This window comes from Puntigrus tetrazona, chromosome 4, assembly GCF_018831695.1.
Source record: "Puntigrus tetrazona isolate hp1 chromosome 4, ASM1883169v1, whole genome shotgun sequence".
In the NCBI taxonomy this organism is placed as follows: Eukaryota; Metazoa; Chordata; class Actinopteri; order Cypriniformes; family Cyprinidae; genus Puntigrus; species Puntigrus tetrazona.
Genome location: NC_056702.1, coordinates 426,927 through 444,189, shown reverse-complemented (window position 1 = coordinate 444,189; position 17,263 = coordinate 426,927). Strand labels below are relative to the sequence as shown.

Sequence of the window (17,263 nt, the reverse complement as noted above, 5' to 3'; positions counted from 1 at the left end):
AACGCTCTTAAAAATATTACAAAAATGCGTGTGGGGTTTTTTTTGGGGTGTTTTGGTTAGCTTTTTGCAGCAGTGCCATAGAAGAACCATTTTTGAGCTTGCCAAAAAACTTACAGTGAACAGTTCTTAAAAAACATTGCTAACGGAAACCAGAGGAACCTTGTCATGGTTCCTGGAACCATTGGCCCAAGTTCTCGCTGTTTGGCGTGTGGAACATATTTAGGGCCTTGATTTTTATTTTTTTGTTTTTGCTTATATATGTGTATATATTAGTACTCGCATCCAAAATATAATATGCGTGTGTACTGTGTATTTATTATGTATATATAAAAAGACACACGCATACCACATATAGTATGAAAATATTCCATTCACCGGTTGATGACATTCATAAATGCCATTTTGTGTTCCTGTTTTTAGGCCACTAATGTCAATCCCTGAAAAGCAATAGCATCTTCCACTTTTGTGTAAATGGCATTAGTTCAGTCTTGCACGGTTTCCAGGTCGGCCCAGTTCTTGTGGCCTAAATGTTTTGCTGAGTTTGCGACGCAGGTGAGAGGAGCGTCTGAAACTGGTTCTGAAATCATCTGACCTGTTTTGATATTTTAGGTTATGCTTCACCGAAACCCCCTTGATTAACGCCTGACCCGAATCGCGTTTACAAGTGACTTTAGCCCCAATAGTGACCCGAGTGCATTATAATAATCTCACAGAGCTTAAAGTAGACATGAAATCAAAGTTGACCCCATTTACTTTCTTAATGCACGCTCCAGGTCGTATTGGTGACGTCAGGCCTCATCCCCTCTCGTGTCATGCAGACAGCACCTTTCATGATCCAATCAATTTGTGTTGCATCAAATCCCACAGTTTTGTTTTGTTTTTTTCCCCCCATGTTTCACTAGAAAAGCCACAATTCAAAAGTAAAATGAGCCCAGACTCTTTAAAACTGACTTGACGGGTGTTGAGCCCATTGTTACCGTGTCATTTTAAAACACTGGCATGTTATTGTCTGGAATTCATGTGGTTGTGGACATTATCTGAAATGAGAGAATTTGTTTTTCGGTCATGGGTTTAATGGCTGCGATATCAGATTCGTATTGACTCGTACTCTGTTGACCTTTTGTTTGTACATTTGCCTAGATGTCATACAGACAGATAAATAGTGCAATGCAAATCCGGCGTGCTCTTATTCCGAGTTTGTGTGATACAGTAAACACATGCTTCATTATTGAGTCCCAGGCCCTGTGGGATAAATTCCAGTGAAGATCAGCAAGGTACTTTTTCCTGGTTTCTATTTGCATACTGTTTTCAAATGAAGCTAAATCAATGCAGGGCGGACAGTAGTTTCCCATTGTGCATAGGGAGGGCATGCTGATTTTTTGCATTAGCTCTGTTTGTGAGTTGCTTCCTGTTAGAGATTCCTTAAAAGGCAGCTCTTGGAAGCGAGCTGTAGCTTTATTCTCTTTGTGACACAATACGATTCAGTAATATGTTTTCCATCCATTGAATTATTTATCATGTCAAAGTGAGGGTCATATTTGGATTCGTCTCACCCAGCTAATGGATTACAGAGACATCTTTGCATCAGCGTCACCATCCAAGACGAGACAATTAGACTGCTCTAACAGCACCTGTCCTTTTTGGGCGTTTTTTTTTTCACTGGATGCTCAGCTATTATGCCTTCCCTCCACCCCCTCAAGGTATAACACGAACAGCCAGGGTCTGATATGATATCATTATCTGTATGTGCTCCTCTCTGGCATCCAGCGTAGAAAGCCGTCTAACAAATCTCCCATTAGGCGACTTGTTTAAAAACACGCTGCCTTACAAGGGAAGCTTTCAGTCTGTAGGTTTTGACAGTGTTTTACGGTACATGCTAGATCACAAATACAGCAGGATGCAGCCCTGAAACTGTAGAAGCAATTAAACTGCTGTCTTTGTTTTGAAGTCCGTCTCTGTCTAGTGCACGCTGTCCTCAGATGCTGTTACAAGAAACCCGATGAGGTGCAGTTGGACAGTGACTCGAGTCGAGTTTATAGTAATGCTAGATAGCATCATGTTATTGGATTGTAAACAAGACGATCAGTAAATGACAATGAACCCTTGAAGGTTTAATTGACAAATCGATTTCCTGTTTACCATAACTGTGTCAGGCATCATTGTGTTCTAGTGTAGAGTTGAACGGATAGATATTTTTTAGCAAAGTGGCCAGTATGTCATTAATTCAAAACACTTAGTTCTTCCCTGTCATTAGTTTTGCAGGCCGTTTGTTATTTTCTTCATTTATCTCACTGCGTACACAAAACATACGCCTGAAATAGCTCTGAATTATGGCAGTCCTAACACAATAATGACAGCTCACCATCTTACTTGAGTGATTTATGAATCCCTTCCCAGCGATGTAAGGTATATGGATGGGCGGCAAGATGGATTGAACAGTTGAGGGAGAACTCTAAATGGTTTAAGGGGAAGATTGACTAGGGCAATGGAAGGAGGTGAAGGCGTTTTGATTGGTGGAGGACACGCGTGTAACTGCTGTCAGCCTTAATGAGATGATTGGAGGGGGATAACATGGGCAAAGCGAAGGAATGAGGCTGTTATTGAGGAGAGGAAATCAAAGTCGGATAAATGTCAAGAGCTGAGAATTGACAGGAAGAAAGGTGAACTGCATGCTGCACTCTGTTTGGGAAACAGTATCTATATCTATATGTAAGTAAACGTACTTGCATGTCAAACCCTGTTACCATAAATATTGAAATAAGGTGTCTATTTTAAGGTGTCCTTGTTACATGTTACTGTTATAATAACAATGAATTATCCTTAATTGCATGCAAGTAACCCTAAGCCACACCCTAACCATATAGTAAGTTAATATATATAATTAAACTCTATCGAGTATATTTTGTATTTATAAAGTACTGTATATACTTTACTGATCGCTCGCATAGTACCTTGGCTACATTTGCAAAGCGGATGGGTTTCAGAGTAGTGGACAGATGCCTAAGATTCAGTGCAAGGGATTTAATTCTGTTTGTTTTCTGCATCACTTGAACTGCACCTGCCTGTCGGATGGAGATGGATTGTCAATCACAGGACTTTGGACTCAGTGACTCACTCCTCTGGGAATATATGAGTGACATATGGATGTCAGATCAGTGTAGCAAGGTAAGAGGAATAGATTGAGCAAATGAAAACAGACAGCAGAAAGGTAAGGGTGCTCCAATTAACAAGGAAGTGCTGTGCTTTGACTGTGGATATAGGGAATGCCAGAGAGAACGTCTGACTTAAAGAAGATTTTATCCTTTTTTGCTAGAAGCGTATATGTTCCTGGTTGGTTTTGCGCAAAATAATCAAAAATGGCTGGCCAAGTTATCAGGGTGTCTAAATCAAGATACATGTAATAGTAGCAGTACCAGTCAGTTCAGCATTCGTAACCTCTTTTTATTGGCATTAACAATGAAACATTACTTTGCATTTGTGCTAACGCGACTTTGGATGCTTTCAGGCCCCGAACACGGCTTGCAAGCAGAGCCGTCCGAGTTTTGGCAGCCCTTTTTACTGGCAGAATGCCCATTGCTCACTTGCAAGAATATTTTCCCCCACCTGCCTGTCAGAAATGTCTATACAGCTTGTTTACAGCAAAACAATAAAGCCTGTATTGATGGCCAACCCCAAAGCTTCAGCCGAGTCATCAAAGGGTAACAGCTCCACAGGCCTCTATAAGATCTGTTGCATATGAGGATGGCTTAAAGGGCTCTTAGAATCTGCCATGTGAGTTTCTAGGCATACATCGAAGCTAAAAGTAACCATTTTGCTCTTGATAATAAAGCATACGGCCCCTGGATAGCAGGGACTCGAGTACAGCATTGACAGATTTGTCACATTGTGCAGCTTTTATTACAGTAACTCACTGTTTTCAGAGACCTGTACTCCATAAAAGATGTGCATCAATCATGCACTTCAGCTCCCACTTATCAGCTCTAAATATGGATCAGTCCTTGTTCTGACCCTTTATCTATTGATAAGAATGTATGATTGCAGAACAGTCAGTTGATGGTATAAGCTGAAAATTAGTAATATTTAATTCCACTGCAGTGATCACAAACAAACTGTCAGTTTAAAGCGTTTAAGTTAAAAACGTACCTAACTGAGATGCATTTTGAGTAACTGGCAGTACCTGCGCATGTAATTGTTTTGCATTTTGCACCTGTATGAACTGAAAAATTTGGTACAGGAAGATCTCTTAGTGCTTGAAAAAGCGGTTTAATTTAATAAAGTATATTCCATTAGCATTTAGGGGCTCTACGGTGTCATATGTAACACCCTTGAGATATTTATACCTCTATTTACTAAACCTTAAAAACATGATTTTATTGATTTCATTAATATAAGCTATCATCCAACACCATCTGCAACTATTCCTGAAACTATCAACTTGGTCAGGAATTAACCTGCTCCTCAAGACTCTGTAGTTTATTTAATTTTTAATTGTTTAATTACATGACTTTGCCTCTCATACTGAATAGTGTATGACCTTTAATTGCTGCAATGCAAAGGTGACTATTTTTGTAGGCTGCCAAAACATACTGTTATCATCACCCTCTAATCCAGTGTAACCCATAATCAAACACCATCAGCTCAATAGGTCTCATAAGGTCAAGTATTTGGAATCAACACCTTTTCATTGACACTCCCCATCCACTTCATACTCTAGCAGCTTTATTGGATGATATGCTATGAGCCACCCCCCTCGTCCCTATAAAAAGATATGATTTTTATGCCAACTGGCCATGCAAGTGATTTTGAAAGGAAGCAGACCTTGCTTTGTAAGCGTAAGTGACTTGTTGACCTGAGTAATATAGCCATCTTGTTCCTTTTATTGCAGGGTGGAGGGCAGGTAATATCCACTTAATGAAACTCACTGGGTAAATTCTTAACAGTGTTTCTTATATTTTGCAACAGTAAAAATTGAAGTGGCTGAAACCAAAAGAGAACAAAGACATATAACCACTTTCTCTACAAAGTGAAAAAAAAAACAATTTGAGAAATATGTGTCATCACAGTTGCTCAGGGTTCATCTTAAGAGCATAAAAATTCATGTGCCATTTTTGGGGCTATTTAATGCAAAAGAACAAACCCAGGAGCATCTGTTTCTACATCTTTACATTTGTGGTTTATAGTTTACTTGGGTATGTATGTACAATCTCTAGGACCACTTCAATAAAATACATGCAGTATGTACATTTTACCACCTATGACATCTACAATAGTCACCATTACAATAAATAGTAATAAATTATTCCTCTTGAGATACTGTACAATTAATACACTTAAATTCATTACTGCTTTGGATTAGTGGTTTCCCTTTTTAATGATTCTGTACCTGATGCGGATGTTTGCCTTAAATTGGCCCAGTAGCTCATTCCACATCCTCTGATGAGAGGCATTTCTGCCTGACCTCCGTCTCCTCAAAAGTCACCTTTTTGTTCCTTTTTGGGTCAATCCATGAGTTGTGGATGACCACATTATTGGGCATAGGGTCAGCCTCTACAACCGAAACGACACGCTTCTTCATTTTACTCTTTAGAACCTTCTGAAATTTCTGCCGAGTGAAGGCATAGAGCAGCGGGTGAAAAATGGTGGTTCCATAAGCCATGACCAGGAAGCCCAGTCTGAGACGCACAGTGAAGTTGCTCGGCCCTGCACTCAGGATAACCGTGTTGAGCACGGTGATAGGTGTCCAGCAAAGCAGGAAAGTGGAGATGATAAGAAGCGACATGCGGAAAACCCTCTTTTGTCGTTCACGGCGTTCCCTGTGCCTTTTGACGGCCCGGCGGAGGGCTATGATCACGGACACAGAGGTACGCATGCCCAGCGGCGGATTCCTTCCCGCGCTGCTTTGTGAGGCATCGGTGGACTCCGGCTGAGTGGAAGTCATGGAGATGGTCTTTTTCTTCCTCGGTTTCTTCTTGGGCGCCGAATGGAAACGTGTGCCAATGCGGATGTTGAGCGCCTGCAAGATCTTGTAGTAAGTAACCAACATGACCACAGCCGTGAAGAAGAAGATCGGTATCTGTGCCAACAGGTGATAGTAGAGACCCAATTCAGTGTAATATTGGTTTGACGGTTCCTCTTCCTCTGTTTGATTCCTTTCGTTACCTGCCTGGCTGAAGAAACCCTCTTCTATGAAGGGTACCAGAAAGCTAAGAAACGATAAAGCCCAAATGGACCCGAGTAAGGCCACTGCTCGTCCCATTGTCAGAACTCGATTTGCAGGCCTAACTGAGATGTCATAGCGGTCTAGTGTGATGGCCAAGACATTGGCAGCAGTAGCCACGCTAGCAAAAGAAACGCAAGCCTCGTGGAAGCAGCAAATGAGTGCGCTGTTGCCTTCCAGTGGCAGTAGCACCACCACAATTGTAAGTGGGATGCAGCCCACACACACCAGGACGTCCAGCACATGAAGGTTCATGGTTACGATGTTGCTGACTGAGCTCACCAGGTTTGACTTCATACAATAGAGAGCCAGCACTGTCAGGTTGCTGCTGAGACCCAGCACGATCTCCAGCATGAGGAAACCTGTTAGAGACACCTGGAAGCTGACAGGGTAAGGAGTGTCCAAGTCCATTTCGAAGTCAAGAGTTTCAACGTTATCGAGGACAGTGACGTTGCTCATGATGGTCTGGAATCCCAGCACAGGAGGGGTATGCATTCTCCTGCACACGCAAAAACAGAAGGTGGTTGTTTAAACGCTGCATTCATTTCTAAGAAGCATTTCCATGATATGCTACTGAGTGTACGGTAATGCCAGAACTTGTTTGTTTCTGAAATATAAGTTAATCAAACCCAATTCTAGCTGGCAACTAACAAGAATGTGAATGGAAAGGACCACAGTTAAAGGGATAGTTGACCCGAAGATGAAAATTTGATGTTTATCTGCTTACCCTCAGGGCTTCCATGATGTAGGTGACTTTGTTTCTTCAGTCGAACACAAACAAAGATATTTAACTCAAACTGTTGTAGTCTGTCAGTCATATGATGGCAGTCAATGAGACCTTGCGGCTTTGAGAGTAAAAACAACATACACAGAGAAGACCAAATTAAACCCAGTGGCTCGTAACGATACATTGTAGTCTAATGACACAAAAAGAGTGGTCTGTGCAATAAACAAAACTGTGTTTTTTTTTTTTTTTTTTTTTTGTTTGTTTTTTTTTTGTTTTTTTACCTGCAAGGTCCTATTGTCCTGAGCACGTTCACAACAGCCGGCGTGTGATGCAGCATCATCTTCTTTTATGGCGGATCGCAGACTTATTACCGCCACCTATCTCTCCATTGAACCATTGACACTCTATCTACAACCTCAATTTTGAGTGTCAATGGTCCATTTCAGCACAGACCAGTGATTTTATGTCATCCAGACCTCAATGTATCATCACAAGCCGCAGGGTTTAATTTGGTTTTCTTTGTGTATGTTTTTTTACACTCAAAGCCGTGGGTCCCAATGACTTTCATTATATGACTGACAGACTACAACAGTTTGAGTCAAATATCTTTGTTTGTGTTAAGCTGAAGAAACAAATTCACCTACATCTTGGATGCCCTGGGGGTAAACAGATAAACATCAAAATTTCATTTTTGGGGGAACTTTTCCTTAAAGAACGTAAAAAGGATGGCACATGCAGATTAAAGATGTGCATACACTAACGAAACTCACCCCTCCCTTGTTCACTGTCCTCGTTAGGAGCTCGTGTAGCAAATGCAACCAAAGCGCTGATCTGTTGGCAGGCTGTCATAGACGCCAACCATACTCCAACGCCTCTTTATCTCAGCAGTGTCCTTTGCTCCTTCAATGCCATTCTCTTATGTACTTGCTCCTTTTTTTTTTTTTTAATGATCTAATATCTAACAAATGCATCAGCTAGGGCTGTCCTCAGCCCCAGCATGGCACAGACTGGACAAGCGAGGACACCCTCAAACACCTCTCTGTAGGGTTGATTAAACACCGTCTAAACAGCTCATACCTCTTTCCCTTGCATCCTCAGATTTCTGTGGGAGGATGTGGGAGATGGAAACACTCTGCTCTTCCTTTTCAGAGCGTGGGAAGGGTTTGTGCATTGTAATATCCACGTGGTCCTGACATGAAAGCTGCGTTGTATTCAGGCTTGTTTTTAGCCTTTGTCCTTTGTGTTGGCCGAACAGATCAGCACCATGTCCCATCCTCGCAAAAGTCCTCTCTTTTCATTGTTTATTCCAGTCTTTGCGAACCACAACAAGAAAATCTCCCTCAGTGTGACAGGTCACAACTGGCATTCCCTCCTCGCTATATAACAAAAGTTGCACTGACTCCTACAGAGTCCATGGCCCCTTGTATTCCACCTGAGTAAATCACACTCCCACCTGCTGTGCCACAGTATAGCTCCAGGAGACCAGGCAGGTAGACAGCAGTACACAGTAATCACAACAAGGTCACAGGTTTCCAGAGGGAAGGAGGTAGTCAGGCCGGTGCACTGCGTGGCATATATTTATCCTCTCTTTTTCACAGTGTTCATGTGGGACACCGGAACAAGGGCTCCATCCTCAGTAGTTTCACACTCTGGCTGCTGGTAGGTGCAAAAAAGTGAGAGTTAGAATTATTTTTTGTCTTTTCTACCCAAGTCATAAATGACCTTGAAATCTCTACAGGATAGTGGTGGCATCTTATCATTCACACAGGCCTTTTTTACACTTGTCCACAATCAATGATTTCCAGTTGTTCTGAGACCTTGTTATGATTGTGCACCCTTCCTTTTTAAGAATTAACCCCAATCAAAGCCAACTTTTAGTCTTTTGAAGGTGTAATTTGTTAGTTGAGAAGCCTTAAGCCCAACTCATTAAACTCATGTTCCTTTGGAATAATGGACTCCCACAGTGACTGTGAGTGGTTGTTTGCAGAGCAGCTTTGCAGTACTCCCACACCATACTTACATGGGCAATATTCCATATATGTGAAGCAGAATACTCATACATCTCCAAGCATCTCTCTCACTCTTTCTCTATTTTTCTGAGCTGGAAAGCAGCTTTCAGCACTAGCTAGAGACCGTAATAGCGACAAGAGTGCTCGCATCATCTTCCCCTTAAGAAGATAATGGGTTGGATGGGTTTCGATTACTCCGTTTTGCTTTTTCCACATACATTAATTGAGTTAAATGTGTCAATTACTGTGTTGGCCACTGGAGGATTCACATCAAAATACAGCATGCATCTATTTTTTTTGCAATGCAAGCATTAAAGAAAGGCAGTCCACAGAATACTTGTTAAATACTTGTCTTATCCCTTCAGAATACTTGTTAAATCAATTCATACTCCTGTCCAAAGCATAGAATCTTACCGCTCTGAATTTAAAACAGACTGTCACCTAAATTTATTGCTAGCAACCCTGCACAGTATTTTAAAAAGTAAAAGTTGTCAGCTTTGTACAGATTTCTAAAGTTGCATGCATTGCCTTTAGTAGATGCTCCGGTTGTGAGAGTACAGAAACTTGAAGCTTTTTACCTCTCATCGCTGCCATAAGAGTGAGTGACCTGGTAGCCCATATATTTCCCAGTTTGAGTAGAGCCATGCCAGGACGAGTACTAAAGGACATGCTTATCTGACGGGATGAGTCTGGCTGTCTTCCTCTATCTGCCTTTCTGTGAGCTCTCCCTTGCCTGTCAAGGGGGGGCAGGGAAGTCAGATGTTGTAGGATGTAGTGCCATGCATCACGCTTAGAGATCTGCTCCTCTCCTTCTCCCTTGTTCCTTCCCTCTCAGTCTTCCTCTCTCACCATCCCTACGCTCAGCGCTTTCAAAATGCCCTACCTACTCATCTCTCTCCTCCTCCTCTTTTCTCTCTCTCTCTCTCTCTCTCTCTCTCTCTCTCTCTCTCTCTCTCTCTCTCTCTCTCTCTCTCTCTCTCTCTCTCTCTCTCTCTCTCTCTTTTCCCTCCCACCTCCCTCATCACTCTCGCTTACCCTCCCCCTTCCTCCCTGTCTCTGCTGTGGTTTATAACACTCCTCTGGTTCCCGATTGGTCTCCTGTAATAGTTGTAACCCTTTCTTCCCCTGTTGCTTCAATTGGGCTTTTACCAACAGGTGAGTTTTACTGTTGACATTGCCACAAAATACACTACCTCTCTGTTGTGCTTTCTTGCTAACTTTTTAGTTCAATCCTTAAATGTCCATGCATGGACAGTTTAGGAGCTAGTAAATAAAAATCCATGTATTAGCCTTGAGCAAGGATGTGGGTGAGTTTACTTGCAAGACAAGGGCTTCATCTGAATCTTTGCAATACAAGCATGACAAACCTTGCATGAATCGTGATTTAGGTTCTGCTTTTTTTGCCGCACTTGTGTGGGCGTGTTGGTGCACACTGATGCGGAGAGGGCTAATTATGGAACATTACTTTTCTCAACAAATTCAAAACTCCATTGTTATAGATGACACACATATCACAAAACGGCTTCAAATTACCAAGTTGAACATGTAAATATTTCAAGGTGAGCATTAATATTTAAACTTTTTATTCAGACCCTGTCCCAAGACATTTTTCAGTAGATGCCTGAGTGAGAAAGAGAGAATGTCTTCATATTTTTATTATATTTTTACACAATTCCTTGAACTAGGGGCCCAAAGATCAATTTCCTTGGATTACAAAAGCTGTTTCTAGTGTCTGTCAGTAATGACCACTCTCTTTATGCCGTTATCTCACTCCCGTTGAATAAACTGCCCTGTTGAGTGTGTTTGCGTGATTCTAGCTTGATAATGCCGCTGTGACTGATGCTCATTGAGTGGAAGCAGAACTCCAGAAGCCCTGGGTGAATTAACTTGTGCTTAGCAACCGCAGGTTCCAGGAGCGGAAGGTAAGTCGCCAGGTGCCTGCTCGCTGGGAGAGGCGTGAGGGATGAAGAGTCGTGGAAAATCTACGCCTCTGCTCCCTGGAGCAACCTCCTGGAAGCAGGCATGTCCATTGGGTCTCTGGCACAGCCCTTCGGGTTGCTACCTTACAGTTTGCCACTTCTCATCTGGCTCAATCCCTTCTATATGTTTGGGGTCCCACCACTGTTTTTTTTAATGTTGTTTGTTTATATTTCAGTCTTTGTATTTCATATACGTTAAAAGGTTACTCCACCCCAAAATGAAATTTGTTTGCTTCATTCATCTACAGAACACTATTTAAGTTGCTTTTGAATGAAAAGCAGGAGGCCTGTGCCTGTCCAGTTGACTTCCAAATAATGAACACTGTCAAAGTCCAGAAAATTATGAAAGACATTGTCAGAATGGTCCATATGCTATCAGTGGTTCAACCGTAACATGTGTTTTTTCTATGGAACAAAAATAACTACTGAATGTTTGGAACAGCTATTTTCTGCTGACACAGATATCGCTGTATGAGTGCAGTGATACTCGCCAAAATGGCACTATGATGACGAATTGCATCAATATTTTTGTTTTCTTTCCATACAGTAAGTATTCTCGTTGCTTTATAATGTTACCATTGAACCACTGATGGCATATGGAGTATAGTCTTTCACACTTTTCTGGAACTTGACAGTGTTTGTTTCTTGGCAATGGGACAGCCACAAGCCTCCCAGTTTTCTTCCAGGATATCTTAAATTGTGTTCAGAAGTCAAACAAAGCTTTTATAGGTTTGAAACGACGTGGTCTGTAAGTGATTCATTGCAAAATTTCATTTTGGGGCGAGTGACCTTTTAAAGCATTAGCCATATGTTAATGTAATGTTTTGTCAAGTTCACCTAAAAATTAAAATTGTCATCAGTTACACACCCTTTTCTTTCTAAATCTGTTGACTTTCTCAACAGGGCACAAATATTTTGAGTAAAAAAAATTAATTTAATTTAATGCAATGGGATCCTAAACAAGTGGCATTCCGTTGACATGTATGTACAAAAAAACACATTTTTAAATGGCAACAACGGTAGTAAATAATGGCAAAATTTTGATTTGATTCATGGACACTGGAACATCAGCTATTTGACAGCAGCTCTGAATGTAGGGCATCCAATCAGATTTTAGAGCCATGTGAGTGATGGGTCATACTTCATTTTCTGGCTCTGCTTTACACTCTATCCCTCTGTATCCTTTTTTGGCACTACTCTCGTTCAGAGCCATGTGTCAGGTAGGACAAGTTGGAGAGCTTTATCCGAATCTGATTCACTGTCCCAAGGCAGTTCTCCCTTATCTGTTATTGCATTTTAGAGATACTGTTCCTTGCTGTTAAATTTAACAATAACGTTTGAGCAGAAGCTCAAGTAAAAGAAGTAAAACGGCCACCTAAAACCAAAGACTAACAGGAAACTCTGGTTGGCCTACAGTGTAGTATTTTGTTGACTCACTACTCCCTCAGAGACTCTGGAGCTGTTCATGGTCACGTTTCCTGTGTCTCCGAGGGCTGTCTTGCATGTGGACTTCGGACAGACCAAATACAGATGACAGACCCAGTGGTCAAAGTCGCCTTTGGCAGTCCACATTCCCCAAAGACCTACAGCTGTTCCATCACAGTCAGTGTAAGAACTGCACATCTGTTGAGCAGGGTATAAGTGGAACTACAGTTTATCGCTGCACTGCGAATAGAAAACATTTGGGCACATGACTGAACTGACTTTGGAGCAGTTTATCTTGTTAAACTTATTTATGTTTGACATTCAGTGGCCTGGAATATGATGCAAGCAGATGCAAGAAGCTTTTGGATGCTTTTTACAGAATTAAACCGATTTTAAAGCACTCTTTCAACCAATGGAATTGATACAGATGGTTAAACTAAATATAGAGCAGCCAGTCTCATATTCGGTGTTAGGTTGCATTTTTCATGAAGTTATTATGAACAGTAATAGCGATGGCTAGACGCTAATTTTTTTTTTCTTCTGCCGACAGCTTCAAATGCAGTGGAAGTGTCTGGTCTGTGGGAAATGGGATTGTCCTGCATTTAGCAGATTTCAGAGGCTTTAGTTGTATAAACAGTGTCGAGTCCCTTTAGCCTCTGTAGGGCCAACACGTCATTCTGTGACGCAAGGTTAGTGTTAATGTGAGTCTAGATCCCCCACATTGTGTTTTCACGGCGGCAGATTAGCAGGGACACCCTGACTGTGAACTTCTGCTTTCTGCGTATGTTGGTTCAGCTTTGCTTAGCCATCCCATAGGGATTCTGTCCAATCCCAACAAAGCATTCCGAGTTCATCCACTTCCTGCCACAGTCTAGAGAGCTGTGTTGTTATGTGTTTTGTTGCACTAGGGGAGAGGAAGCATGGGAAAACACCATCCCTTATGAGAGGGGTGACCTTCAGAAAGCTCCACCATCTCCCTGATTCCTGATCGGTTCTGATTCAAGGACAGAAACGCTTGTATCTGTTACTGCTGGAGTCTCATGCTAATGAACAATCGTTGTTGATCTTTAGTTGTTGGTTAATGCTGAGAGGGATAGTGTGTATAAGATGTAAGACTGCCTGTTTTTTGCACTACACATAGACATGCGTTGGCAGTATAATTAAAATGGGAATTGAAACAGAAAAGCAAACCACACATTCTTTGCTGAAAACATGTCTCATGTCTTCTTGTGCTTTTTCGTTTTTCAAACAATGGCCCGAAAATGACTTGCCTGTTAACTCTTTCCCCGCCAATTTATTTATTTACTTTTGTTAAATGTGCCAGCCACTGAATGAATAGTGAACTATTATGGAAGTAAACTGTTACCTCCATAATAGTATAAAAGGCAACACTTAACAATGACATTTCCCTCAATAAATTCTTAATTTACTGTACATTGATTTTTATTACACCTTGAACAGTAGCAGCCCCCTTAACTTGGTGACGAGTGAACTTGGTATTTAATTGAGTTACAGAGATGGTAGCTTGAACACCTGTCTGAAGGATCCCAGCTTATTTTTTCCAGCTGGTCAAATTGATGTCCAAGAACAATGCCTGACCTTTGGATGTGATTTCAGTGTGCAAGTAGTGATCCTGTCAAGAAGTTGCTGGAGCGATATTCACTGTCTTGTCACTTCTGACCAACTGAATTGTTTGTTTGCCTCACCTGTCACGTATCGTAGCAATGAAGCGTCCAGGTGAAAGGAGACATTGGCTCTGGTAAGAGAATAAGTCTTTAGACCGAGAAATGATAGGGTTGCTTTCAGTCTTTCTTTCCTTTCTCTTTTAAGCCTTTCAAGTGACCTCCCATGACGTTCTCACATGATACTACATGCATGTAGGCTGTTCTCATGACGGTCGTCTGCCCAAAGCACAATTTGTTTGTGTTTTTTGGCCATGTCTTGTGACACATTGCAAAGCTTTGTATCGAGTTCTTGAATCGAAATGCTTCTGATCCTAATATTGTGCTTTGATTTGACATTTTCTTGCTCTTCCTTGTAATTTTACAGATGACTATCTACACCAACAGCAATTACCTTTTTTCTCTTTCATTTTAATCTCAAACAAATTGAGTGCCCCGCTTTGCAGGAATCACCTCCTCAGACAGAGCCCATATTGAATTTGTGCTAATGTTTCTTATCGGTCCCTTCGTTTTTACACCATAATAGGGAAAAAATTGCATTTCCAAGGTCACAGTTAGAATCGTTTTACACTATATTGCACGCCGCACCTTCTCTCTGTGGAGTGGCTGTTGTGCTCCATTCCAGATAAATGCAGGTAATAACTGTGATTGATGCTGAGCCTACAGTCCTCTAGTGCCTCTACAAAAAGGAAGGATATGCGAAGAGTGAACGGATGGTCATACGAGCGACTTTTCTTCCAACACCGGAACTACAGAGTGAACAGTGATTGAACAAGCGCTTATTCCCCTCCCCCCGACGTCCCCTTTGACCTTTATGACCTCGCCGTGATTTGGTTTTGCAGAGAGAAGCTGTCCCTGAATTCAAAACGGATACTAGTTTGTTTGATTTGTACATTTGAAGGGTATCTGTAAAAGCTGTATATTGCACCCAAAAATGTTTACTCGCCCTCTTGCCATCCCACATGACTTTCTTTTTATTGTATAAAATGCTTTGATAACACTTTCTGTGTTTGTAATACATTATAAGGGTATTCTTAAGGCATTATAATGAATGCATAATGCATTATAAAAACTTATAACATCTCATTATTAATCCTAAGAGCTATTAGAATACGTTATAAAATGTACATATTTGTGATTTATAACTTTTAAGTGTCAAAAGGGTACCATCAAAATATATATATATTTAATATATATAATAAGTTATTAATTATAATAACTTAAGTGGATAAATCATGTATAATTGTTATACATGATCATACTCTTAAAAGCTATAATCACAAGTGAATATTATAATTTATAACATTAAAATTGTTCTTGAGATGATACAACATATAAAGTTATTTATCATACATTATGCATACATCATAATGCCCTAAGAATACCCTTATAATGTATTATAAATGCAGGCTTCATAGAAAGTGTTACCACTGTCTTCTCGAGCGAAACGGTAGGTTTTATGTGTTCGTTTATATTCTTAACGCCATTCCAGCGTCTATATTCATGGTGAGAACCAGTTAATTCATACACAAGTTTTGGGGAGAGACTATGAAGGATCATCATTTCACCTAACCTGTATGTCTTCGGGCTGTGGAGAACATTAGAGTGCCAATAGGCTTGTGTGAGAAGAAAAATACTGAAGCTCACTAGAAGCCTTTACTTCACACTTCACAACAAGCTGACGCATCGCTTCATGATGGTTTAATTAACATGCTCATGACAGTTGGCCAAAAGTGATGGTTTATAGTTGGAAGTTTAAAAGAAAGTGGATTGTTCTCTAAAAGTCTGGAGAGAGAAAGGTGTATACACAGTGGAGATCTACCCACAATTTCCTACATTACAAGGTCACTGCTTAGTTCTGTTGGGGTTATCCAAGCAGGAGTAGAAGGGCAGTTTGAAGCCCATTTCATAAATTAATTGTAACCTGAAGCACAGTGTAAAAAAAAAAAAGTTATTGTGATTCCCTGAGCTGTATGACAAACCTTACGTAACTGGCAGAATATTGCAACTTTACGTCAACATTAATTCATGCAAGTCCCTCAAAAAGACCCATGTAAGACAAAGGCGTGACAAGACAGGATAATCACTCAACAAAAAGCCAATAGGATTTTTCCATAGACTTTTGGATTATTGCGCAGAAATAAGCTCTGTGCTCAGTCACAGTTAATGAAACGTACACATTTTGTCAATCGAGATAATCTTCACAAAATAACATGACTTTTATGAATATTGATGCCTACATAAGAGACTGAACTTAAAAGCTAAATTTAGTGTATTTTAGTGAATTAGAACCACATTTCGCCTATGGTTTTGTTAGGGTGGGTCCACAAAATGTTGTTTTATTCTTGCTTCTAGAAATTCTCAATCTATGCTTCATAACGGCTTCATATGTGGCAGTAAACATTTAAGTTTAACGTGGCTGTAAACCCTGTGCATCGCTAGAGTTTCACTTTCACGGCGACTAAGCAGATAAATGTGTGTTCGCATTAATTAATCATGAGTTCAGCTTATGGTCTGAACCCAGAGTTTCTGCATCATTAGGAAAGCGATAAAAGGAGCATCTTCGATCTGAAGACTCATGTTGCAGTTCAGGACAAAGCTAAAAAACATTGTTGAACTACAATATAAAATGTGGAAAACTATTAATTGGTGATTCTACAATTAATTGTAATATAAATCATACACTACGATTGGTAGTGATATTTAATGTCTCCGACAGTGTCCATTCGAACCAAAAGTGCTAAAACGCTAACTCGCTTCGGGGTTTTTGCCTACAAAGTGACATCATAGTTCATAGGGAATCAGTTCAACACTGCAGCTGGAATTTTTACCAGTTCAGCTATGAACTGGGTATGGATCAGTCTCTGTATTTTTAAGAAAAATCAGACTGAAAACGCACTCTCATCAAGCCTCTCTTTAGCAAAAATAGTCAAAAGGCTGATTTATTTGGGTCCGATTGGAAACATTATGCTCCGCGTCGAACTGGGAAAGACTATGATTACCTAAAGAACTCATGCAAAGGGGAAGGAAGAAGAGCTGTACATGCTTTTTTTTTTTTTGCACTTTAAACACAATTTTGGGTAAAAACGTGCAGGTAGCATGCAAGTATAAGTAGCAGATTATAGACAGAGCAGAGAGATGTCTACTTAATAACCGCAAAAGGTACCAATTTGGATTTATTTTAGTTGTGCAACCCTAATAGCATGGTATTCCGAACCTAGCCT

At 40.7% G+C, this 17,263-nt stretch overlaps 2 protein-coding genes across 5 annotated transcripts in view; one reads left to right on the top strand and one right to left on the bottom strand.

Moving 5' to 3' along the window:
* Positions 1–17,263, top strand: part of cog5 (component of oligomeric golgi complex 5) — a 65,584-nt gene that overhangs the window by 4,873 nt on the left and 43,448 nt on the right. The window lies entirely within an intron of this gene.
* Positions 4,838–9,847, bottom strand: gpr22a (G protein-coupled receptor 22a). 3 transcript variants are annotated; one of them, XM_043236911.1, is made up of 3 exons: positions 9,532–9,847; positions 7,715–8,600; positions 4,838–6,716 (listed from the first exon to the last, which is right to left on the bottom strand). In XM_043236911.1, the coding sequence occupies exon 3, from the start codon at positions 6,710–6,712 to the stop codon at positions 5,420–5,422; it is 1,293 nt and encodes a 430-aa protein (XP_043092846.1). In that variant the 5' UTR covers positions 6,713–6,716; positions 7,715–8,600; positions 9,532–9,847; the 3' UTR covers positions 4,838–5,419. The 3 variants fall into 3 exon arrangements, with proteins under 3 accessions (XP_043092846.1, XP_043092847.1, XP_043092848.1); XM_043236912.1 differs by having other exon boundaries at positions 7,715–8,597; XM_043236913.1 differs by lacking the exons at positions 7,715–8,600; positions 9,532–9,847 and adding an exon at positions 6,945–7,007.

Excerpts from the sequence above, each read along its gene's own strand:
- gpr22a (XM_043236911.1), bottom strand. The coding sequence starts at position 6,712 with ATGCATACCCCTCCTGTGCTGGGATTCCAGACCATCATGAGCAACGTC.